The sequence below is a fragment of the Garra rufa genome, chromosome 19 (genome assembly GCF_049309525.1).
Source record: "Garra rufa chromosome 19, GarRuf1.0, whole genome shotgun sequence".
In the NCBI taxonomy this organism is placed as follows: Eukaryota; Metazoa; Chordata; class Actinopteri; order Cypriniformes; family Cyprinidae; genus Garra; species Garra rufa.
In genome coordinates this window covers 34,632,168-34,659,521 of record NC_133379.1, presented here as the reverse complement: position 1 = coordinate 34,659,521, position 27,354 = coordinate 34,632,168, and the positions used below count along the sequence as shown (strand labels likewise).

The 27,354-nt window shown below is 32.6% G+C and overlaps 1 protein-coding gene across 3 annotated transcripts in view; it reads right to left on the bottom strand.

Annotated features, from left to right (window-relative positions):
* The window catches only part of ptpn13 (protein tyrosine phosphatase non-receptor type 13), an 82,525-nt gene that overhangs the window by 40,355 nt on the left and 14,816 nt on the right, over window positions 1-27,354 (bottom strand). For 2 of the 3 annotated variants that reach the window (XM_073824457.1, XM_073824458.1), the window contains exons 1-6: window positions 5,121-5,278; window positions 4,462-4,612; window positions 3,406-3,544; window positions 1,194-1,346; window positions 650-832; window positions 360-522 (exon numbers count right to left, since the gene is read on the bottom strand). In XM_073824457.1, the coding sequence (XP_073680558.1) occupies window positions 360-522; window positions 650-832; window positions 1,194-1,346; window positions 3,406-3,544; window positions 4,462-4,612; window positions 5,121-5,181 (850 nt within the window). In that variant the 5' untranslated portion in view covers window positions 5,182-5,278. Of the gene's footprint in view, window positions 1-359; window positions 523-649; window positions 833-1,193; window positions 1,347-3,405; window positions 3,545-4,461; window positions 4,613-5,120; window positions 5,296-5,382; window positions 5,458-7,150; window positions 7,350-8,615; window positions 8,707-11,378; window positions 11,472-27,354 lie in introns of those variants that run through there. The other variant, XM_073824459.1, reaches the window with a different exon arrangement.

Below are 27,354 nucleotides of genomic sequence, written 5' to 3'. Positions count from 1 at the left end.
GGTGATAAAGTGATAACCCAATAAATCACATTTCAAGTGGTTGTTTTTAAGATTTTTCAACCGTTTTGACTAAAATCATCTTAAAATTGCTTCAATTACTCATTGCTTCAGTTGCTCTGATGCTTGCTGTAGTGCTTGGTCCCGTAATTGCTGCTTGCAGCTATACTTTCTAATTTGATTTAATAACTAGGAGTTTAACTCCTCTATTCTGTCTGAAACTAAAAGTTGTTTTCTCTTGGATGCAAATATTTCTGAATTACGGAAATTAAACATCAAAAGTCTTCAAGTGGTCCTTCTACTTCCGTGAAGAGCACAAATAAGAATCAATGTTTGATTTCTCTTTCATTTTTTTCTCTCACCCAGCTCCTGCAGTTCTTGGTTATTCTGTCTGGCTTTCATGTGCAGGTGGAATTTGTATTGGGCCGAGCACAGGTGCAGCAGATACTGGCAGGTCTTCTGACTATCTGTCTGAAACAGATGTTTGATCCCGTCCGAAGTGTTCTGCAAGCTAATCTTCTTTTTCTACCATAGAGAAACACAAAGACAAATGATTCCATGTGAAAACAGTCTGAAGCTGAATGTTCTGGGAAACTCCATCATGTCCATGTGATTTCCACTAAATGTAAACATGCAAATTTAAACATCTTACCGTGAAAGAGATCTTCTTGGTATCCCTCCAGGGGAACCTTAGCACAGGGGTTCGATTTCCATTCAGGACCTCGAAGATAAGGACACCCTTTGAGTAAATGCCCAGCATGATGCCAGTCAGCGATCTCTTCTCTGGAAGTACCCGATGGAAGTGAACTCCATATTCTGGCAGTCTCTGGCACACCTTCACATAACAGAGAAATGACGAGACAGATCTAATCACACGCAGACTACAACAACAACTATTAGCAAAGGAAATCGAACTGAATCAAAATAATTAAAGTCCATTTGTTCACAATTATTGACTGCACTTATCTCGTTAACAAAAGAAACAAAACATGTCTGCGACTGTGTACAACCAAGTTCCAAGAACAACTTTTGGTCTTGCGACTGCTCAGATTCAAAAAGTTGTAATCAAGTCTATCTGAGAGAAAACAGACTGCAGCAATCAACATTTATTCAAGTCGATTATGGAAGTTTGGCAAATCAGGAAGCTCTGCCTAGAATCACACTGAAGGACTGATGTGTTTTGTTTAGTTTCTGACCTTGAGGAACTCAAGTTCGGCCTCCTGCTCTGAAGCGTTGTAGTATGAGCTGTGGAGTTTGGGTAGCTCTTCTTTAATGGTGGTCTGATCGATCTTATCCAGAACCGAAGCCGGAAGGTAGTGCTCTGTTCGGAAATAGGTCTTTCCATGGAGCTAATTGAGCATAGAGGAGAAAACATGTACTGAAAAATGATGCTCAGATGGTTAAGATAATCTCTAGATTTTGTATTTTATATAAAATACACTTTGTGTGGTGAAATAAAATAAAATAAAAAAAATCTCAAACAAATGCAAATGTCGTTTGTACCTCAGTCTGATAGTATAGATTTAGATACAATACACTTTAGGTGGTGAAAATAAAATAAAATAGGATTTTAAAACAATTTAAACAAAATATTTCTCTATTTTTCTGATGTCATTTGCACCTCAGTCTGATGGTATAGATTTAGATACAATACAATACAGTTTAGGTGGTGAAAGTAAAAAAAAATAAAATTGCATTTTTCAAACAAAAAAAAAAAATCTAAAAAAAATTCATCTATTTTTCTGAGGTCATTTGTACCCATTTAGATACAATACACTTTTGGGATGCACCGAAGTGAAAATTCTTAGCCGAAACCGAAAACCGAAAAAGAGGAAACCAAGGCCGAAAACCAAAACACCGAAAGAATTATGCCAATTATTAGTACCATTGCATTTATGGCTATGACTGTGTACTAATCTTACTCAAATCAAGGCATTGCAATTGCATAAATTAATATTAAAGTTTCAAAGAATAAATCAATTATATTAATTTAAACAATTATTATCAATCACGTATTATATTACTTAAATAACATATACATATATTTTATTGCCTTTGTTTAAATTGTTTAATTGTTTAAATTTTTATAACACATTATCTTGTGGATCCATCAGTTCACATTTACAACTCTATGCGTTTCTCTTCCAGCAGAAGGCGCTGTCAGAATGGTACACAAAGCAGTGCAGCAAATGACTTTGAAACGTGCAGCGCTCACATTTATTCAATTGATAGCCTTTTGAAGTTTCATCGCAATTCTTGTCTTTCAGTCCCCACTTTTTAAGCCTGAAATCATAATTAAGACTTTCTTAACCCCTAATAACACTGCAGTGATCAATGAAAACTAAGAGCTTTATTTCAAGAACCGACTTTCAAAAACAAACCTTACACAAAATACGTTTCCATGTTCGGGGCACAAGAAAAATATTAGTGGACTAAATTAATATCAGCATATGAAGTATAACCGTCTCTCATTGTCTCTGAGAGAATGCACGTTAGATGCTGAAAGCACTGTCAGTTTTTACTTTCACTTTAACATATTGCGCAGTTTTCACGTTGCTTGTGTGATATCCGTTGGCTTACCTCAAACATAAATATTTATAAAAATACAGTATATAGAAAAGACATATCTTTAAAATATTGCGACGTAACACCAACGTAAAGCCATTGTTTTTCACTCACTGAAAGCTACATCTGTCTCGATCTCTGCTTTCATCACTGCACGCTCAAATGCAGACAGACCCCCTCTTGAAATTTCGGCATTACAAGTTTTGCAAATCGCTCTCTGTGGGTCTTTCTCAGATATACTGAAATACGTCCACACCGCAGACGTGTTGCTTTAGACAAGCACGTGCAGGCTGCGGTTTCTGTTTGCGTCAACATACTGTTTTGGCTGTGTTGTTTGTTTCGGTGACACAAATCTTTCGCACATCTTTCGGTGGCCGAATATTCGGTGCATCCCTAACTTTTGGTGCTGAAAATAAAATAAAATAAATAGCATTTTTCAAAAACTTCAAACAAAATATTCCTCTATTTTTTCAATGTCGTTTGTACCTCAGTCTGATAGTATAGATTTAGATACAATACACTTTGGGTGGTAAAAATAAAAATAAAATAAAATAAAATAAAAATTTTCAAAAATCTCAAACTAAATATTCCTGTATTTGTACCTCAGTCTGATAGTATAGCCGCGTTCTATTTATGACGTGCTCACACAAAGTTTAAATGATTTGCTACGGTCGCTTTGTCGCGTCCAGTGTAGACAGACTTTAGCTGTTGCGGCGCGGCACTCCCGGTGTAGACACGGTGTTACATACAATACACTTTGTGTGGTGAAAAAAATAAAATAAAATAGCATTTTTCAAAAATCTCAAACAAATCATTCCTAAATTTTTCTGATATGGTTTGTACCTCAGTCTGATAGTCCCCAAACTCTGCCTGCAGTGCCAGAGACGCCAAGATCATGGCATTTTCCAGGTCACAGCGCACCCGCTCCTCTAGTATATCCTTCCGCAGCTGCAAGTAGTACTGGTGTTTGGTCATCGTATGTCTATATAAAAAAAAAGGTTAATTAATTAATTTGTGTTAACTAAATAACACACTGACATTTATACATGCACATATTAATAAATAATGAAAAATATATTTCTAAGTTGTTGTTTTTTAAACACCTTTCTTTAGCAAGGACTCATTCAACTGATAAAATGTGAGAGTAAAGAATTTTAAACTGTTATATTGTTACATTTTTTTCAAATAAATGCTTTGACTATTTCTAATAATCAAAGAATAATGAAAAATGTTTACCGTATTAAGTCGCACTGAAAATTCTGCTTTGCCATCACAGAAATAAATTTCATTTTAAAATATATTAAAATAGTATGTTTTGTGATTTCAAATTATTACTGTTTTACTATATTTTTGATCAAATAAATGTAGCCTTGGTGAGCATAATACACTCTTATGCTCTTTAAAAACATTAAAAAGTCTTTCAAACCCCAAACTTTTTAAACACTAATGTGTGCACATATGCTTTTAGAGGTTTATTCATATCCCAGCATGTCTTGTGCATGAAATAAACTTGAATGCAAAACAGTAAATCAAGCCTAACACTGAACACCAGCACATGTTTGGGCATGTGTGAGTGAATACTGCAAATGAAGTTGCCAAAGGTGGATGAAGTAAGAAAATGTACCAACCACAAATGCACTTTTGTTAAGCTATTTGAAACTATTTCCTTGAAAACATATTTTAGTTACTGCAACATAATTAAGACCCGGAGTGAACTGGTGTATATTTTCTTTGTGGTGGCCTAAGAAGAGTAACACATCACCACATGAAATGAAAATCGTGGAGAAAAAAAAAAGGATTTGGCTTTCTAGCTACATTTCTGATTAGCTACTGACTTACGAGAAAGAAACAACATTTTTGGACTCTGATTATGTTGTCAGACAGCCTCTAAACTCTTACTGTATCAGGCTGACATCATCCTGAAAGAACTTGATACGCAAAAACAGATTAAAATTGACATCCGTCTTCTTTTTCCTCGGGTCATCCTTCCAACCGTCAGGCGCCACCTTTGAAAGTTTGGCATCAGGTTCGACGAAGAAGAACTCATCTTCTAAAAAAAAAAAGATAAACAAACAGATTACGCTAAAGGAGTTCAATGCAGCATAACAAGTAAAGCAGCCTTTGGCTTGGGAGGCATGAGTCAGAGGACTTAATGAACCATCTGTGGACACAAACCACCCGTGTCCATTAGAGGAGTCACGCAGGGGCAGCGTGTCAGGAAGAGAACAACAGCGTTATTTATTCTGTCGTATTTACACACTTCATAATCAAATAACTCTGTTTACCTGAACAGGTACCCATAACATAAGCTTCAATAAATCGTTCTGTTGACTTTGCAGAAATTCTTCAAAAATACCAATTAAAGACAGGAAATTAAAATGAAGGAGTAATGAGATATTAATAAATGCAGCATGGTGCTTTCACTCAGACTTAATAAATAACAAAAAAACAAAACTGTGTAGGATATTTAATTTCAGACAGACAAATCAGACAGAAAGGTATACAAAGTACTAATGGGGGCAGAAAATAAATAGCAGTTTGAAAGATGTTTTATGCACCTTTAAGGTAGGCGAGACTGAAGAGATGGTGTTCCACTAGTCCAACGTGAGCTACGGCCATGTCCAAAACATCCTTACAGACCGCCTTCACATCACAACAGAGCTCCAATTTCTGGCCGTTCAGTAAGACCACCCCCACCTTCCTGAGACTCTCCTCAACCTTTCCACGCTTGTTCTGCTGAAACACATGCAAAAATGATAATAGCATACATATATACACACATACATTCCAATATATGGCAAAGCAGATTAGATGTCTTACCATTATGGACGAAGGAACGGTCAAAACCACAGTTGGCTCGCTGCTCATCCTCACAAACTCAGGGCCAAACAAATTCTACAACAACATTTTAAAAACATCATTCAGAACAAGTATATATCATTTATAATGGACAATCTTTAATTAAACTGAATTCTTTTATGTTTGCATCATTCACACTACAACTTGCATAAACTGAATTCAATCTGAATTAAGTTGTTTATTTTTTTCCACTTTGCGTCATCCATGCTTAAATTATGAATCAAATTAGGAATGGATTACTTAATGCTAGTTATAGAGTGAACAGTGCAATGATAAAGTGAATTCAATGTATTTTATTTACAATGTAATATGCCTAAAATGAATTAAATCATATTCTATCTGAATTCAGTTAAACTGGATTGCTTTATCCATTAACTCAGTAACTGAACTGAATCTAAATTCAGATTGAATTCGGTTGATCTTTATTTCTGTAGCTTTACATAATTCATGCTATAACCTGCAAGAATTAGCATTCAGTTGAACGTAATCACTTCATGAAAGTTATAGTGTGAATAAAATCCATTTGAATCTAGGTGATCTGGATTACATTTCCTTTGATTTATTCATAATGTAATAAGAATAAAGGGAAATAAAGCTGAATTCAGTTAAACTTGATTACTTTATCCTTTATCATTAACACTGTAACTTGGATAAACTGAATTCACTTGACCTTAATTTCTGTAGCTTTATAACATTCATGCAAAATCTGCATAAATGTGCATTCAGTTGAATGCAATCACTTACATTACAGTTATAGTGTGATTGACACACATCTGAAGTGAATCCATCCGAATCTACATGATCTGGATTTTATTTTCTTTGGATTATTCATAATGTAATATCTATAAAGTGAATTCAATCTGAATTCAGTTAAACTGGATTACTTTATCATTTGTCATTAACACTGTATCTTGCGTAAACTGAACTGAATCTTGTTTTAATCTGAGTTCAGTTAAATGTAATCACTTAATGAAAATTATAGTGTGAATGACACATATCTGAAGTGAAGTCACAGGATCTGGATTACATTATCTTTTAATTACTCAATGCAATATGCATAAAGTGAATTCAATCTGAATTCAGTTAAACTGGAATATTTTATCTTCCGTCATTAGAACAATAACTTGCAAAACCTGAACTGAATCTAATTTTAATCTGAGTTCAGTTGACCTTTATTTCTGTAGCTTTACATAATTGATGCTAAAACCTGCATAAATGAGCATTCAGTTGAACGCAATAACTTCATAAAAGTAATAGTGAAAATGACACATTTCTGAAGTGAATTCATCTGAATTCATATGATCTGGATTGCATGTTTTTTGAATTATTCATAATGTAATATACATTAAGTGAATTCAGTTAAACTGGATTACTTTATCCTTTGTCGTTAACACTGTCTCTTGCATAAACTGAACGGGATTTTAATTCAGTCTGAATTCAGTTTATCTCAATTTCTGTAGCTGTGCATCAATCATGTTAAAACCTGCATAAATGAGCATTCAGTTGAACGTAAATCACTTCACAAAAGTTTTAGTGTGAATGACAAATATCTGAAGTGAATCCAGATGATCTGGATTACATTATCTTTTAATTATTCATAATACAATATGGATAAAGTAAATTCAATGTGAATTAAATTAAACTAGATAACTTTATCTTTTGTCATTAACACTACAAACTTGTATGATGTGAATTCGAATTCAATCTGAATTCAGCTACATTGCATTACTTTAGATTTGCGTGGATGGAGGCCTGCTTCCAAATGACTGCTGTGAGGGGGCTCAGCCAGGTCCATTATGGAGGCGCGGGGGTCTTCACCAGGATAGATGGAGGCTCTAGACAGCCGGGCCTGAAGCCTGTGCAACTCTTCCTGACGCTGGATCAGAAGTTCTGTGCCCGACAGCTCATCCTGACCTGCCTCAAAAAGTCTGGAATGATAAAAAAATGATATCCCTCAAAATTCTAAATAACAGGACAAGACAACTAACTCTGCTTGCAGAATGAGTGTGAAGCGTTACGTCAGCACACTGGCATGCCACCCAATGGCAGAGCCAGCTGGTTGCCGTGGGAGACCCATGCCGCGGCTCTTCGGCTTGGGCATCCTCAGGGAATCAATTACTGAACTCTGCCCCAAAACCTGCTCTACACAACAGCAGAACCTGGCAACGGTCGTTATGACTGCATCACTGCCAACATCTACTGCAGCAAAGAGCAATGTTGGGCAGTTCACCTGGTTAACCAGCAGGGGGAGGAGTAGAATCACTGACTCAATGAGAAATACATTAGATGGGAATTTTTACAGTGTTTACACTGACTTTTGGGGGTTTGCCAAGGAAAATAAGAATAAAACGCAACAAAAGCTGCTGGGAGATCACTGGAAAAGCTGTTAATGGCAGAGAACGAGGGAAAACAGTGGGATATCAAAGTGCAAAGTATCTAGCATAAACTGACCTTACGATGATGACAATTGCAATGACACAATTTGTATTCTCATTTCATAACATTTTTCCATAGATTTATTTATACACAGCGCACCTTTTCCATAATCTAAATAACACAGGGACAGTCCTTAAGTTTTATCAATGGCAGCCCGTAGGCGCAATGATTTTCATATTTAGACATTAGCATTATTTGACAACTTCCTTTAACTCCCAAAGAAACTGTTGACGTGTAATTGAAACGTAAATCATTATTTGGCTGATTTATGAGACTTTGAAATTGTGAGAATGACAAAAATGTGTTCAGAATGACATTTCTCTATATTTGTGAACTTTATAGTTTGTGAAATCTACAGTGTTTATATAAGGCTAATTTATAAATCCTAAACACTAACCCAAACCTTACTCTTAACAGCAAGGAAAATATATTTACATCACATTCACCTTTGAGGATGTCCCCATAGGGAGGTTTTGTGCTGTATGTATCATTTCTGAGGACAAATTTGTCCCCAAAGTATAAGTAAAGCCACACACACATAAAGAGAGAGAGAGAGAGAGAGAGAGAGAGCTGTGGTTTTTGTACCCCGAACTAAACTTGAACAGGATGAGAGGAAATGAACTCAGGAAGAGTTTAGATTATCATTAACGTGGGCTGAGGTCCACAACCACAAAAGACCTCAAAATGATTGAGTACAGACAGGATATGCATGATTGATCAACACAAAGCAGGAAACATCAGAGAAAAAGAGAGAATACCTGTGTCTCTGTGCACTGCTGAGCGAAACACCGTCATGCTCTGACAGGCCGACCTGAGAGCTGTATCTCCTCAAATCTTCCGGCTTCTTAGCTGTTTGTGTACAGAAGAAAATTGCGAAATAAACACATGTAAAGTATGTTCCTGGCACGGTACAGTAATATGCAAATAAAAACATTTTTTATTTCCCCTATATGAACCGGATGGTCAGCATTGAGTGGATTTAAATGACAAACACCCACATTCGTTCATTCATTTTCAAGTGTTGAAAAGTTCACTGTATTATGAGCTGTGATGACTCACACCGCATTGATAAATGCTGTCTTAGATTAACTTCATATTAAAGATTAAAATCTTATTTTGGAACAAATCATTTAAACCTGCAGAATTTAAGAAAATGTTTAAGAGATCATTTGGACTTGAGTACAATATGACCTAGATAGACCAGATTATTTAACAATTGTAGTTAGTAATATTTGTAGTTACTGACAATCTGTTGGATTACACACATTAGGTAATGTCATTTTTAATCACTTTTGACCTCATTTGTAAGAAAATATGTCCCATTCTTCGTTATCAACATCAAATAGTGCATTAAACATTAAATTACAATAAGGTTTCCAAACTGGGGTTTGTGAGATGATGAAAATGTAATAATTAAATCATAAAATGTGACCCTGGACTACAAAACCTGTCTTAAGTAGCATGGGTATATTTGTGGAAAAGTCAAAATTATTGATTTTTCTTTTATGCCAAAAATCATTAGGATATTAAGGAAAGATATTTCGTGAATTTCCTACCGTAAATATACCAAAACTTAATTTTTGATTAGTAATATTCTTTGCTAAGAGCTTCCTTTGAACAACTTTTTTTGCACCCTCAGATTCCAGATTTTCAAATAGCTGTATCTTGGTCAAATATTGTCCTATCCTAATAAAACATACATAAATGGAAAGCTTATTTCAAATCAATTCTCAAATCTCATTTTCAAAGCAAACTGACCCTTAACTGGTTGTGAGGTCCAGGTTCACAAATGTCATATTAAACTAATTGTTTTGTGTTTCTATTTTCTGTGTAATGAGTCACCTGACTATAATAAGACTTTCTAAATGTATATTTTTAAAAAGGATATAATTTTTTAATCTATAAATAAAAAGTAACTGCATTCCTGATTATGAGAGCTCTAAAGGGGACATCGGATGCAAAAATACACTTTTATATGGTGTTTGCATATAAATGTGTTTTAGCAGTGTGTGGACTCAATTATCACGCCATTTTGATTTTCTAAACAGTATAATGTCATATTGCTCAAGCCCCGCCCACCACTACTGACTGACTATCCCGTATAAGCATATTCCCGCCCTCAGCTAGTTGTATGCCATCCACCATTTTCTTTGTGCTCAAGCAGCTTTAGCGACAATGTCTCGTAAGCAAGACAGGTGTTTTGTAGTTGGATGTAAAAGCGAACTTAAGAATCTTCGCTTTCTATCGACATCAGAGCCACTAAGGATGCAGTGGACCTTACAATATCATACCAACTTGCTCAATGTCTTCTTTAAAATGCAATACAGTTCAGCTCACAAGTTTACATCCCCCTTTCAGAATCTGCAAAATGTTCATTATTTAACCAAAATAAGAGGGATCATACAAAATGCATGTTATTGTTTATTTACTACTGACCTGAATAAGATATTTCACAAAAAAGATGTTTATTGTCCACAAGAAAAAATAATAGCTGAATTTATAAAAATGACCCTATTCAAAAGTTTACATACACTTGATTTTTAATACTGTGTTCTTATCTGTATGATCCACAGCTGTTTTTTTTTTTTTTGTTGTTGTTGTTTATATAGTTGTTCATGAGTCCCTTGTTTGTCCTGAACAGTTAAACTGCCTGCTGTTCTTCAGAAAAATCCTTCAGATGCCACAAATTCTTTGGTTTTCCAGCATTTTTGTATGATTTTGAGATCCATCTTTTCACACTGAGGACAACTGAGGGACTCATAAGCAGCTATTACAGAAGGTTCAAACGCTCACTGATGCTCCAGAAGGAAAAATTATGCACTAAGAGCCGGGGGTGAAAACTTTTGAACAGAATGGAGATGTGTACATTATTCTTATTTTGCCTAAATATCATATTTTTTTTCATTTAGTGTTGGCGTTCAGGGGTGAGAGAAGATAGTTACATGTTTCCCAGAAGACAAAATAAGTTTAACCTAATCTTTAAATTCCAAAAGTTTTCACCCCGGGTCTTAATGCATGTTTTTTTTTTCCCTTCTGGAGCATCAGTGAGCGTTTAAACCTTCTGTAATAGTTGTATATGAGTCTCTCAGTTGGCCTCAGTGTGAAAAGATGGATCTCAAAATCATGCAGTCATTGTTTGAAAGGGTTCAAATACACAAAAATGCTAGAAAACCAAAGAATTTGTGGGACCTAAAGAATTTTTTCTGAAGAACAGCAGGCAGTTTAACTTTTCAGGACAAACAAGGGACTCATGAACAACTATCATTAAACAAAAAACACAGCTGTGGATCATTCAGGTAAGAACACAGAACACAATTTCTTTGTTCGTGAAATATCTTACTCAGGTCATGCATTTTGTATGATCCCTCTTATTTTAGTAAAATAATTAACATTTTGGAGATTCTGAAAGGAGGATGTAAACTTTTGATAATGACTTTTATGTAATCCAGATTACATGTAATCAGTTACTACCCAGCACTGGACCAAAACTAAAAACAGATTGATGAGGTCATTAATACAACCTTGTCTGTAGTCTGGGTCTGATGAAGTCACTGAGGGGCTTTCACTGGAGGAGCTGTAGTCGCTGTGGTATCGTCTGTGAGTATGCAGGGGATCTGCAAATGAAGATTCACACAAAACAAAACAAGTGTCATAAAATGCAAATTCCATTATGTAAGAATTTTGCAGAGAACATTTAATTTCTTGAGTTAACCTACTTTCAGCTTGTGTTTTATTATTAAAAAGAGCATTTGCCGTTTTCTAAAACAGTCGTGTCACGCTTACAGTCTTAAAACATGGCCATGGAACAAAACCACTTCTGTCCTCATGACCCAATGAATCAGAAAACTGATCCTCATATTCTCAGACATGGTCTGTTATTATCATAGCAAACACAGACAGTGGAAACTGTGTTATAGATTATTTCCGTCATTATGTGCAGCGATGGGAGTTCAGAAATGTGCTGAGGGAGTCACTAAAGAGCTTCCAAATTTTCTTACAGTATTTAATCTTGTACTCTTTTGGTATGAACATGCAAATCGTGTTCTTTAAGGCGTCATATTTCATGTTCTTAAATGAAAGTATGTGCACAGCGGTGAAGTTGAAGGCCTTCAGGGAGAATAAAATAACATCAGCAAACCACACCTGAGTTTATCAAAACAACCTGCATGGCAGTTTTGGTTTAGAAGTGAGACTGGCCAACTGAGTGGAAAATATCGAAAGCTGTACAGTACCCAGAATGAACTAATCATGTAAAGTACAGTGAGACGAATGTGATACTATTAATACTGAAGAACTGGATGAACACCATATGGAAGTCTGTTCTTCTGTCAGAACAAGAAAACTTTACAACTGAAGACCTCAAATCTGATATAACCACTCCTGACTGACTCAATAAATGTTAACAAGGCTCTCGATTACCAAGCGACAGAATTGAGGAATCTGTTTAATGCTGATAAAAAAAAAAAAAATGTATTTAAATAAATAAAAATGACCAACAAACAGTTGAATCTTTAAATACATTTATATAACTTAAATTATATTTTTTATTTTAAAAATGTAATTTAAATTTAAATTTCTAGAAATTTTTTTTATCTAAAATTATATAAATATTATTTCAAATATCAAATTATTAAATTATATACACACATATACATAACAATATTACTAGAAAGTGCATATATTATACACTATAATTCATTCATTTTAATTCACTTAATTAAAGTAATAACGTAAATTACACAAACACAATTTAAATATTTAATTAAAATACAAACATTAAATTATCAAATTCGATTAATAAATCTACAAATCTATACATTTAAATAAATTAAAACAAAATTACCAACATATGGCTGCATTGTTAAATATTTTTTATATAACTTAATTATATATTTTTACTCTAAAATTGAATTTTATTTTAATTCATTTCTACATGAAACTACACTTTTTTATTTAAGATTATACAAATATTAATTCAAATAATAATGAATCAAATTATATACACAGATAAAGTAATAATAAAAAGTAAACAATGAACACAAAAACATTAAATATTTAATTAAATACAAATATTAAATTAAATCTATAAAATTCAAATAAAAAAATCATCAACATGGTTTTGTTAAATAATTTTTATATAACTAACAAATTAATTATATATTTTTATTTTTAAGTTGAATTTTATTTTAATTAAAATTTCTACATAAAATACAATTTCTTTTATTTATTTAAAATGATACAAATATTAATTCAAATATTAAACTATATACACTATATACATATAAATAATTTCTACCAAAAATATTAAATTAAAATACAAATATAACTATTTTACTATATTACTAAATATTACTATATTACATATAATGTACTTATTTTAATTCAAATAAAATAATTTAATTATAGTATAACAACATATAATTAAATATTTTTGACTTTGCATTTTTGAAATTAATAGCAATTTCCATTGCTATTAATTATAAATTGTTTCTTAAATTATTTAGTTTGATTAAACAATGTCAGATAACATGATTAGTGTTGCGTTGTTCTAAAATGCTCCCCTTAAGAAATACTACAGCGCCTGTCTGTTTGTTCTCAGTCAAATTATTCTCCAGTTTGCATTTCCCAGACCAAGCTCAGGTAGGAAACTCTGAATCATTGACTCAGCTTTAGTTAGTGATGTAATGCACGTATTAACATACACACCCAAACTACGATTGAAGCTTGACAGCATCCCGTGTGTGGTGCGTTACCTCCGTGCACTATTTGACAAGTCTAGCAGGACCAGAAAATCGAGTCCATGCACTTCAATTACTCAATGCTGCATATTTAGCATTACCAGAATTCCTGAAGGATTTCTCAAGCCAGAAGTTTCGGAAAGTCAGAGTTGAAAATTCACAAGAACAATGAAGCTTTGGTCTCACGCTCGACTGGCTGCTCTCCTCAGTAAACAATTAGTTCAACCTCGAGTGAAACTTCTAAACAATGACAAACACGTCAAGCAATCAATCAGTTCCAAATGCAACCACTTGTCTTTCTTTGAAACTGCATTGAAATGTTGAAAGATGGGTAAACAGTTGGACAACCTCAGTGAACCAACCAGTCCACTGACTTAAACGAAACCACGTGCTCCTGGAGGAAATATAGACAGATAAATAGCATTCTTGACCTGGATCATCACTATGTGCTCGTGAGGCCTGATATGCATCATTTTGTCATTTCAAGAGGTGATTCACAAAATGTTAAAAAAAAAATAATAATAATAATAATAATAATAAAATCAAGAAAAAAAATTAGAAAAAGAAAAAGTTTTCACCCATTCACTCAAACAACACCAAAAAATAACAATAGTAATACATTAAAATAAAATACAAATTATAAATAAAACAATAAAAAATAATAATAAATAAAATAAATAAATAAATCTATGTATGTTATATGTTACTTTGCTTTTTTATTAATCTACTCATTGGAAATATTTAACAGTGGACAATTTTCTTTATATTTAGCAGGAGTAATTATGTACAATTATTAATATTATTATTAATTATTATCATTATCACCATTTTCTTATTTTATTTTATTTATTTAATTTTTTGAGACATGAACTGAACAATTTTATGCAAGAATCCACATACATAATTATGTATAAATCCACACAATTAATTAATTAAAATAAAATAAAACAATCCGAGAGAAAAAAAATAATGAAAAAGTCTATGAAAATATATGAAAATATATTTTCATTACTATAAACTATACAATTGTCATCTATTTTCATACAATTAAAATTAATTAAAATTAAAATATTAAATTAGCATATTAAATGCACACATATACATGCATACTAATGATAATATGTATATATTTCTATAAAATATTACTAGAAGGTGTAAAATAAAATTTGAAAATTATTTTGAGTATTACCCATTAAGTTCAACGGTGAACAAAAAATCTGAAGGAATAAGTCAATGTACAGATTTGCATTTATTCATAAAAAAAAATTTAATAATTAAATAAACAAAATAAAATGAAAAATAAACATAAAAAAGAACAAAGATAAAAAATAATGCATAAATCAATCAATAAACTGTTTATTTTGTTATAATATATTTCTATTATTTCTATCTTTCTTTATTTGTTGTTATTTATGAAGAAAAATATTTCTAGTAATTCCTATTATTGTCTATATTTAGTAATACAGCAACTTTTAAATTTAACATTTCAACATTAATATGACACATGCTTTATAATTAATGATTTTTTTAATTATTATATTTTTTTATATTTCTATTTTTTATTTTTTATTTTATTTTATTTTTTATTTAATATTTTTTATTATTTATTTATTTATTAAATTCAATTAAGTTCAATTCAATTCAATTCAATTCAATTCAATTTTATTCACTCCACAATGATTGTCTACAAAAACCCAAGGTGGGGGTACCTAGCACCCATTAGAAGTGGTGTTAAAAAACCACTGTACAAACACAAACCAGGAAACACTAAACAAAACACAAAAACAGACACGCACACACATTCTGCTTTGACTACAATGGAAATCCTGCCCACACGGTGCAGTTATCAGAGACCGGTGGGAGTTTGGCGGGTTGTGAAATGAGTAACTCACACATAAACACCCAGCGTATCATCAGAGCGGCCCATGACAACATTCACCACACTAGAGAGAGGTATGACATCACATCTGCTAAAAGCCTCCGAAGGCAAGTTCAGAGCTGTCGCATTAAGTCCGAGGAGTGTGCCCTTTCTCCTAGCTCGTAATTTATTTTACTACTCTTTTTGTAGAGCGAAAATCTCTGAAATGGACAGAAAAAAGTAGGAGTGCATTAGAGAGCAGGACAGTGTGTTCTGCCATAGGCTGTCTGTCATACAAATCAATTTTCTGCCGCATTTCATGCCACTTTGCAGATGTGAGATCATTCCAGAGAAAATGCCTTTGGATTGATGCCAACCATAAGCTGAACGCCAGTGATGAACAAGATCTGCCAAACTAATGGACACCTCAACACAGAACTCTATGCAGTTTTGATGTTCCTGTGTCATTAATGACTATATTTATGGCTCACATTTATCTGGAATGCCTAATTAATTAAAAAGTATGTGTAAATTGTTTGCAAAGCCATTTATTCGAATGTGACAACATATGTAAGAATGGTGTTTAAAACGATTTACATGGAATTTGTTCTGCTCATGTTTCATGAATGGCCTAATGCTGGACTGTTATGTAATTTGGTGCTGATTGTTCAGCCAAAAAAATCTGAAAACATGCATTTATGAACAACTACTACTACTACACATACATACATATATATTACTATAAAATATTACTAGAAAGTGTATATTATATATTATATTTTTTAACTCAAATTAAATTAAATTAAAATAGTAATTAATAAATAAGCAATTGTTTTGGGCTTTTTTATTCATCTAATCATTGGAAAAATATTTTTAGTAATACCCATTATGAGTGAGCAATTTTTCATTATATTTACTTAGTAAGACAGTAATTTTAGTACTTTTTTGAGAAAAGGAATGTCAATGCCCAGATTTGCCATTCATTCATTTATTTGAAATAATAAACAACAAATAATTAAATACATAAAAAAACATAATATATTTCTATAATTTATTTATTTACTTATAAATACATAAATAAATAACCAAATAATTTATGCAATATAAATTAACTGATTAGATGTGACTCAATACTTTAAGACTATATGAAATATTAAACTTTATATTTTATGGCTGATATTAACATTATTTTTTATAATATTTATAAATAAATAAAATCGCCTTATATATTTAAAATAATACAAATATTAATCCAAATATATAGACAGACTGACAGACATACAGAAAGAAAGACAGACAGAAAGCAAGACATACAGACAGACAGACAGAAAGAGAAAGAAAGAAAGAAAGAAAGAAAGAAAGAAAGAAAGAAAGAAAGAAAGAAAGAAAGAAAGAAAGAAAGACAGACAGACAGACAGACAGACAGACAGACAGACAGACAGACAGACAGAAAGACAGACAGACAGACAGTAAGACAGACAGAACGAAAGAAAGAAAGAACGAACGAAAGAAAGACAGACAGAAAGACAGAAAGAAAGACAGAAAGAAAGACAGAAAGACAGACAGACAGACAGACAGACAGACAGACAGACAGAACGAACGAACGAAAGAAAGAACGAAAGAAAGATAGACAGAAAGACAGAAAGAAAGACAGACAGAAAGACAGTAAGAAAGACAGAAAGACAGACAGAACGAAAGAACGAAAGAAAGACAGAAAGATAGACAGAAAGAACGAAAGAAAGACAGACAGACAGACAGAAAGACAGACAGAAAGACAGAAAGAAAGAAAGAAAGACAGTCAGAAAGACAGTAAGAGAGACAGACAGACAGACAGACAGAACGAAAGAACAAAAGAACGAAAGAAAGAAAGAAAGAAAGAAAGAAAGAAAGAAAGAAAGAAAGAAAGAAAGAAAGAAAGAAAGAGAGACAGACAGAACGAAAGAACGAAAGAAAGAAAGAAAGAAAGAAAGAAAGAAAGAAAGAAAGAAAGAAAGAAAGACAGACAGAAAGACAGTAAGACAGTAAGACAGTAAGACAGACAGACAGAAAGACAGTAAGACAGACAGAACGAAAGAAAGAAAGAAAGACAGAAAGATAGACAGAAAGAAAGACAGACAGACAGACAGACAGAAAGACAGACAGAAAGACAGAAAGAAAGAAAGAAAGAAAGACAGTAAGAGAGACAGACAGACAGACAGAACGAAAGAACAAAAGAATGAAAGAACGAAAGAAAGACAGAAAGACAGACAGACAGAAAGTAAGAGAGACAGACAGACAGACAGAACGAAAGAACGAAAGAAAGAAAGAAAGAAAGAAAAAAAGACAGAAAGACAGACAGAAAGACAGTAAGACAGTAAGACAGACAGACAGACAGACAGAAAGACAGAAAGACAGACAGAACGAAAGAATGAAAGAAAGAAAGAAAGAAAGAAAGAAAGAAAGAAAGAAAGAAAGAAAGAAAGACAGAAAGACAGAAAGACAGACAGACAGACAGTAAGACAGACAGACAGACAGAACGAAAGAATGAAAGAAAGAACGAAAGAACGAAAGAAAGAAAGAAAGAAAGAAAGAAAGAAAGAAAGAAAGAAAGAAAGAAAGAAAGAAAGAAAGAAAGACAGAAAGACAGACAGAAAGACAGAAAGACAGACAGACAGACAGACAGACAGAACGAAAGAAAGAAAGAAAGAAAGAAAGAACGAAAGAACGAAAGAAAGAAAGAAAGAAAGAAAGAAAGAAAGAAAGAAAGAAAGAAAGACAGACAGAAAGACAGACAGACAGACAGTAAGACAGACAGAACGAAAGAATGAAAGAAAGAACGAAAGAACGAAAGAAAGAAAGAAAGAAAGAAAGAAAGAAAGAAAGAAAGAAAGACAGAAAGACAGACAGAAAGACAGACAGACAGAACGAAAGAAAGAAAGAAAGAACGAAAGAACGAAAGAAAGAAAGAAAGAAAGAAAGAAAGAAAGAAAGACAGAAAGACAGAAAGACAGACAGAAAGACAGACAGACAGACAGACAGAACGAAAGAAAGAAAGAAAGAACGAAAGAACGAAAGAAAGAAAGAAAGAAAGAAAGAAAGAAAGAAAGAAAGAAAGACAGACAGACAGACAGTCTATGTATAACCTATGTTGTGCAAGCCTAGTGTCAACCCTGACAAAGGTCCACGGTTCTCAAAAGGGGACAAAGAACATTGTCCACTTTAATTGGACAACACTGGACAAACATCTGCAAATGAAGGGCAGAACAGATGGTATCCCAATGGATGTTGGATCTGCCAACAGCGGATGGCCTACAATGACCTCACATCTTGTAAGTCAGCCATCAGAAGCTCAGAGGATCGGTGCGTGCAGGTGGACAGGTCACACATATCAACGCCACCGCAGCATCTTCTGCCAAATCACTTTTCAGGCAGGAAAACACCCACATTTAGGCTTGTTCCATTGTTTTCTCTTTTCCCTACTCTCCCTTTTCCCAATCCTGCTTGCTTGGTCTCCATCACTTCCTCATGTTCCTTGTCTATTTCTAGTTTTTCTTTTCTCCACAGCCTCTTCTGATCTTGATGTTCTCAAGGCCTGGGGCAGTTTGGACTCGTATACTGGTGATTATTGCCACCAAAAGTCTTACATGCAAATGGATTTTAATTTAAAAAGACATCAAAACAAGGAAAAAGAAAAGGAACAAGGAATTAATGGGGTAATTACAGCCTGATGAGGACAGAAAGCACAAAAGGGCTTCAGGAGTGAGGCGGTTTTCATTAGAGCTGAAGAGGTTCGTTCATTAGAGTCGCTTTGTTTTGCGCTGATTTTACGAGGAAGGTCAGAGTTTTACTAGCAAACTGGAAAAAGCTTTTATTCGGGCGAGTCAGAGTTCTGACTTGCATATGCTCTTTTACTGTATTTTTCAAGATCAAATAAAAAGACATGCAAACGGCCTCAGGCTGTGTGATTTTGTAGCAAAGACTTACTCTGAGTTGCTTTTTAAATCTATGATAAATCTTTTTCCCCTCCAGACATACGGTTTCATAAAAGCATGCATATAATAAATCATACAAACATGCTTTGAATGCTATAAACTAAAAAAAGTAAATATTCATTTACTTACTTTCTTAATTACATGTGACATCTTTAAAAAGAAAGAGATGAATTGGATCCAAAAAGTATTTTAAAATGTATGAATTTCACTGCATTAAATAACAAAATGCTAAACCAAGTTATATCCTCAAAGAAATTATGTCTACATAAAACATAAAAAGCACTTTTCCTTTAGTTAATGACACTTCTTTTATGTTTAACAATTTCAAAGTGATATAAAAATGAAATAGGAAGAAATAATTTTGTCTTAAAGGGACAGTACTCTCATAAACAAATTCTGCCATCATTTACTCAATCTGAAGTTGTTCCAAACCTGTATGAGTTAATTTCTTCTGCACATAATATTTTGAAGGACATTTCATACATTAGAAGTCAATGGCTACCAGCAACTGTTGGGTTTCCAACCTAACAGAAGAAACAAACCATTTAAACAACTAAACAGAAGAAAGAAACTCATAAGAAGATATCATTAAAAGATAAATGACAGAAAATAAAGATATTTTGAAGAATGTTGGTAACCAAGAAGTTACTGGTCCCCATTGGCACCCACAGTATTAAAATACTATACAATACTATGGAAGTCAATGGCTACCAGCAGCTGTTTGGTTACCAACATTCTTCAAAATATCTTTTTTGGTGTTCAACAGAAGAAAATAAACTCATGAGGGCAAGTAAATGAGGAGAAATGTGTTATTTGTGGTGAAAACTATTGCAGTAATTGCAACTTTTTAGCTTGCAATTATGAATTTTTACTCAGAATTGTGATATACTCACAAATCTGGCTTTTCTGACTTTTTCCCCCTCAGAATTGCAAGTTTATAATTAGTTTATATAGGTTCATATAAGTTGATATCTCAAAATTCTAACTTTTTAACACGCAATTGTGGGTCATTAAATCAGAATTGAGAAAAATAAACTCACAATTGTGAGAACATATTCATGAGTCTTTTTTATCCTCAAAACTGGACATTTGTGAGTTTACATCATGCAATTCTGACTTTTTAACTTGCAATTGCCATCTTATAATTTATCTCTCACATTCATGAGAAAAAGAAAAGTCAGGATTGCGAGAAAAAAAGTCAGAAAGCTTTTATCAATTGTGAGTTTATGTCATGCAATTCAGGGAAAAAAAAGGCCGGAATTGAGATTTTATATCTCGCAATTCTGACATTTTAACTATAGCAATTGTCATCGTATAATTTATATCTCACAATTGTGAGAAAAATCTCTCAGAATTGCAAGAGAAACGGCAGAATCACATGTTTTTACCTTGCAATTCTGACTTTATTTCTCACAATTGTGAGTTTATATCACGCAATTCAGGGAAAAAAGGCTGGAATTGTACTTTTAGATTTTGCAATTCTAACTTTCTAACTCACAACTGTGAGTTTATATCAGAATTTGACTCATAAAAAAAAGTCAGAATTGCTAGTTTATATCACGTAATTCTGACTTGCAGTTGCCGTCTTATAATTTGTATCTCACAATTCGGGAAAAAAAGTCAGAATTGCATGTTTTTATCTTAATTCTGACTTTATTTTTCGCAATTGTGAGTTTATATCACACTATTTTGAGAAAAAAGTTAGAATTGTGAGTTTTTATCTTGCAATTCTGACTTTATAACACAATTGCCATTTTATAATTTATATCTCAAAAAAGTCATAATTGTGAGAATTCTGACGTCTTTTTCTCAAAATAGTGTGATATAAACTCACAATTGCAAGAAAAGTCAGAATTTCAAGAAAAAAGTCAGAATCGCATGTTTTTATCTTGCAATTATGATTGTTAAGCAATTCTGGGAAAAAAGGCTGCAATTGTGATTTTTGATCTCGAAATTCTGACTTTATAACTCGTAACTGCCATTTTATAATTTGTATCTCACAACTTCAAGGAAAAAAGTCTGGATTGGGAGACAAAAGTCAGAATTATCTACCAATTCTGACTTTATTTCTCACAATTGTGAGTTTATATCACACAATTCTGACTTTATAACTCGCAAATGCCATCTTATCATTTGTATCTCACAATTCTGAAAAAAAGATGGAATTGCAAGATATAAACTCCCAAATGTGAGAAAAAAAAGTTTGAATTGCAAGTTATCTTGTGAAAAAAAAATTTTATCTTGTAATTCTGACTTTATTTCTCACAATTGTGAGTTTATCACGCAATTCTGACTTCATTACTCGCATTTGCCATTTTTTATTTATATCTCACAACTCTGAGGAAAAAAAAAAGATTGTGAGAAAAGTCAGAATTGCGAGAAATAAGTCAGAATTGTGAGTTCTCACAATTCTGACTTTATTTCTCACAATAGTGAGTTTATATCATGCAATTCTGACGTTAAGTCACAATTGCCATCTTATAATTTGAATTTCACAAATCTGAGAGAAAAAAAAAGGAATTGGAAAAGGAAGCTGGAATTGTGAGATATAACCTCCCAAATGTAAGAAAAAAAAGTCTGAAGTGCGACTTTTTATCTTAATTCTGACTTTATTTCTCGCAACTGTGAGTTTATCACACTATTTAAAAAAAAAAAAGTCAGAATTGAGAGTCATCTTGCAATTCTGACTTCATAAGTTTATATCTTGTCATTCAAATTAACTTTTTTTATTTTTATACAGTGGTGGAAACGGCCTTCCATATATAAATTAGAGCTGCACAATTAATCGTTAAAAGATCGCGATCTCGATCCGACCTCCCTCAGGATCTTACGACTTTTGAAGTACAATTAAAACAGTCTCTCTCAACAGATATGTCCAAAAAATAAACTGTTGGTCACATAGGTAGCAGAACTCCCTCAATCTGATCTCTGGAGAAAGTTCACCTCCTCAGAGAGCTGCAGATATGCATGGTGTTAGAGAGATAAGATCTGTGAAACTACAAGTAGATAAGATAATGACAGCTCACAAAGCAGATGAAATGCTCTATATACCAGGAAGACCTGTGGAATGAAGAAGTGCTAGAGTTTAGAAATTGACGCGTGAACTGGAAAGCGTCTCCACGGCTCTTAATTTCCTGAAGCTCTGGTTGAGCGTGGGGGAAGTCTTTGAAAAGCTTTTAAATCCAAAAGACCTACGACCTGCAGGGTGAGAGATCTCCCATAAAGTAATCCATGCAGATGGACTGAGCTTTAACATAAAATAATCTCTTTCCGCTCTCATCCCTCCCTCTTATTATCAGGATACGCAGTGACAATCTGACCCTGCCTGTCCAAGATTCCTGATTAAAAGGTCCTGAGCAATTCTACTCACAAATGTCCCCTATAAAACACAACAAAGCGGACCAAACACACAAGACCTGACGGCAAGTAATGGACAGCTTTCCGTGTCAAAAGCACATGGCTTCGATTACTGTCACTAAGGTCAGCAAAGTGCACCTTGACTTTATAATACATGTTTAGTGAAGAGTTTCCCTTATGAGGGATCACAAGCAATGAAACGTAGGTGCAAACCGGAATCAAATAAAATCTAATACGAATTTATGCCTGTATTTTTTTCTGTTCTTTAACAATTCCTGCAATTGCATTCTCCTGGCAGATATCTTTTTCTCCCTTTGTCTGTTTGTTGCATTGCCGTATTTGCTTAATTAAAAAAGAAAGAAAGCACATTTATAATAGCGAAAAAAAATCTAAATACGAATGCATAAATCAAATATTAAAAAGAGAATAATTATGCATGAAATTTAGTATCAAACTTAGCATACCTTTTGTTATTTTATAGATCACTGAATCTATTTAAAACAGTCTGTCATATTTTGTTAAAGTAACAAAAAAGAACATTGCATAAATAAGGTTTTTGCTGTGCCTAAAAATCTGAAAAAAAAGGAAATGTGCACGATGATATGGAACATGACAGTCATATTTAACTTTAAATTTAAAAAGGTAATTAAGGTTTGTGCTACTTGCCAAAAATGTTCAAAATAAAATAAAAAATATGGAACTTTGAACCATGATTCTTATTCAAAAATTTCAGCTATATTTAAAGTAAAATAAAGAAAAGAACAATATTAATTACGGTTTTTGATACATGCCAAAAATTCTAAAAAATTTAATTAAATAATAAAATAAATTTAAAAATATGATAAATTTGCACCATGATTCTAATTTAAGTCATATTCAAAGTAAAATGAAGTAAATTGAAATAAAGTAAAATAGTTAAAAATAAAAATAAAGTAAAATCATTTTAAAAAGTAAAATAAAATTAATTTAATTTATTAATTTATTAATTTAAAAATAACAAATAAATAAAATAATTAAAAAAAAACTGAAATTCGCACCATGATCCGAATTAAGATATTTCAGTCATATTAAAGATAAAAAATAATACATAATTCAGGTCTTTGTTATGTGCCAAAATTCTAAAAAATAAAATAACAAATATGGAAATGTGCACCATGATTCTTAAATTTCAGCCATATATAAAAGTAAAATAAAAAAAGAACAATATTACATAAGGTTTTTGCTACATGCCAAAAATTCTGAAAATAAAATAAAATACAAAATGATAAATTTGCACCATGATTCGAATTTCAGTCGTATTTAATGTAAAATAAAAATAAATTTTAATAAACAAAATAATTTTAAATAAAGTGAAGTAAAATAATAAATAAAAATGCACCATGATCCCAATTATTTCAGTCATATTAAAAAAAAAAAAGACATAATTAAGGTCATTGCTATGTGCCAATATTCTACAAATAAAATAAAATGAAAAATTTGGAAATGCACCATGATTCTAAATTCAGTCATATTTAGAGAAAAATAAATTGAAATAAAATAATTAAATCTAAAATAAGAGTAAAGTAAAATAATAAAAATAGAAAAATAAAATAAAGTAGAATAAAATAACATGTAAAAAAAGGAAATTTCCAATTAAAATATTTTAGTCATATTTAACATAAAATATAATAATAATAATAATAATAATAATAATAATAATAATAATAATAATAATAATAATAATAATAATAATAATAATAATATTACAACTAAGATTTTTGCAATGTGCCAAAAATTCTGAATAAAATAAAAGGAACCATATAAAAACACTGGGATCAGATGATGTTTAAATGAGAATTGGATTATTGGATAATTGAGAGGAACAAAAGCTACTAAAAGCAAACAAACAAACAAAAATAAAATCTATATCAGATGATGTATCATATTTCCTTTAGATTCATAATTGAAAGCTAAAAAAAGTGTTATCAAACAAACAAATAGCCAGATGACCAGATCATTTACAACATAACTCAATAAGAAACTTCTTCAGATTCACGAGGCAAGCTTCCTAAAGCTAAAAATTTGAGAGTGAAATCGAAGCTGGCGCACATATTTAAAACAGCCAGGTGACACTGAAATCCAACACGTAGGTTCTTTGAATTTACTGCATTACAAAGATGACAACTTCATATCAAACATGACACCCAAGAAGTCAAAAACAACAGAAAGAATGCAAATCACAGCACTAGATGATGGATTTACACTGTAAACCCTGAGAAGCAATAGCAAAGAAAGCAATAAAGATGCAACAACATACAAAACAGGCCCCAAACAATACATTTCTATGCCTGAACAAATGATCCCTGCTCCATTACATTCATTCACAGCAAATCAAGGCACTAAAACAATCAAAATATACTCTCTTTGCCATCACGCTTTGTGGACTCCGCTCTAATAGGGCTGGACATTCCTTCTCTTCAGGATTGCGGGCAATGCGGCCCATTATTGTCAGGAAAATGAGTCCGGCTTGTGTTTACACAAGCGGACGGACAGAAGGCACGATACACAATCTTGTTTTCCCTCACGAAAGCAATATGATGGCACAGATTCATCTTACACTCCACTTTAGATAACATTAGAGAATAATTGAAAACAGGACTTTTCCTACTTTTTTTACTGCAAAAACCTAAAAATGTCTCCTTTATTACATCATAACCATGAGTACCTTCACATAAATTCTGAAAATAAATAAATAAACAAATAAATTTAAAAAATGGAAATTTGCACTATGAATAAAAAAATAGTAAAATAAAATGTAAAAAAGGGAACTTTGCACCAAATTAAAACAAAAATTACATAATTAAGGTTTTTGCTATGTGCCAAAAACTCTATTAAAAAAAAAAGTAAATAAAAAGAATACATAAATAAAAAATAAAATAAAATAAAAAATATGGTAATTTGCACCACGATTCTTAATTAGGGCCGCAACGATTCGTCGACGTTGTCGACAAAAATCGATAATAGAAATAGTCGACAATGAATTTCATTGTCGAAGTTGTCGCCAGACATGTTTTTTCCGACCGAGTGAGGCATCTCTCTTCATTACAATCTCTGCCGAGAGTCGCACATGCGCATTAGCTTCTATGCTGAGCGATAACATACAGAAATGGCGGCATCCAACGCAGCAGCCTCGCGTACCAAAACGCCCGTTTCACACATAATCCGTCTGTAGTGCGTGTGCGTTGCGTATTTTTTCCGCACCCATGTTAACGGAGTTCACAATGCACGCGGTTGCTGTCCGGCAGTGCGTGCCAGAAGCAGTGCAGCGATCGTTTCGGCACAGTGTCTATTTTTTGCTGTGCTGCATGCGCTGAATTAAAGTGACAGGGCATTGTTCGCTGTAAAAATAAACATGGATTGACACGAAAATGTCCCATAAATGCATATAAATGAAGTCAACTGTTTCACAGTCAACACGTTTCCATTTGAGTTTAAACGTGAATATGTCTAGTATTGTTGTATTAGTGTACTGTCATAAAAGAGGATCACAATGCCGAAAAAGCACGTTTGTATTTGAAATCAAAATAACGGATAAATATTGTGTATGTGGTAAACGCGTTCTGTGTGAAAGCAAAACGAGTCTGTGCTGCTTCTGCACCGCATACTAACGCACGGACTGAAGACGCAGTGCAAATGGAGTATGTGTAAAACAGGCGTAAAGTTTGGGAACATTTTAGCCTGGATACGACGAATAAAAAGATTACCTGAATTTGCGTATTACGGCAGCACCGCTGTGATGCACGAACATTTAAAGAGAAAGCACTTCGGACAGTTGAATGAAACAGAGTTTGGCTCGCCTCGGTAAGATTTAAATAACATGGAAGCCAAGACGTTTTGTTTTGGATGTACATTTTTGTTTACTGTTTTATTGCTGCTAATGTGCCTGCCCCTGGTTTACAGGAAGAAAATGTTTACTTGATTTTAATTTATTTTTTCTTATAAAACAAATGTACCTGTCCTTTAAAAAAATGATAGTTTCTTTATTTATGCATTTATGTCTATACTGACCGAGCACTGTGCCTAATTGGTTTTAGACATGGCATTTTTATTTACTTTTAGTATAAATTGGCCTATCAGCAGCAAAGTTCAATAAAATATGCATTTTTCATTGAAGTACCCCCTTCTTTCTTGTGTTTACTATCATTTTCAACATAATTAAAGCAATCTCATGCTAAATTTTAGAAAAATTGAATAATTATCCGATTAGTCGACTAATCGTTTCAATAGTCGGTGACTAGTCGACTATTAAAATAGTCGTTAGTTGCAGCCCTATTCTTAATAAAACATTTCAGGCATATTTAAAGTTAAAAAAAAAAAAACAATATTACACAATTAAGGTTTTTGCTATGTGCCAAAAATTCTGAAAATAAAATAAAAATAACAATAATAAAATAAAAAACATGGACATTAGCACAATGATTCTGAATTCAGTCATACTTAAAGAAAAAGAAAATAATTCAAATTAAAATACAGTAAAGTAAAATAATAATAATATATATATATATATATATATATATATATATATATATATATA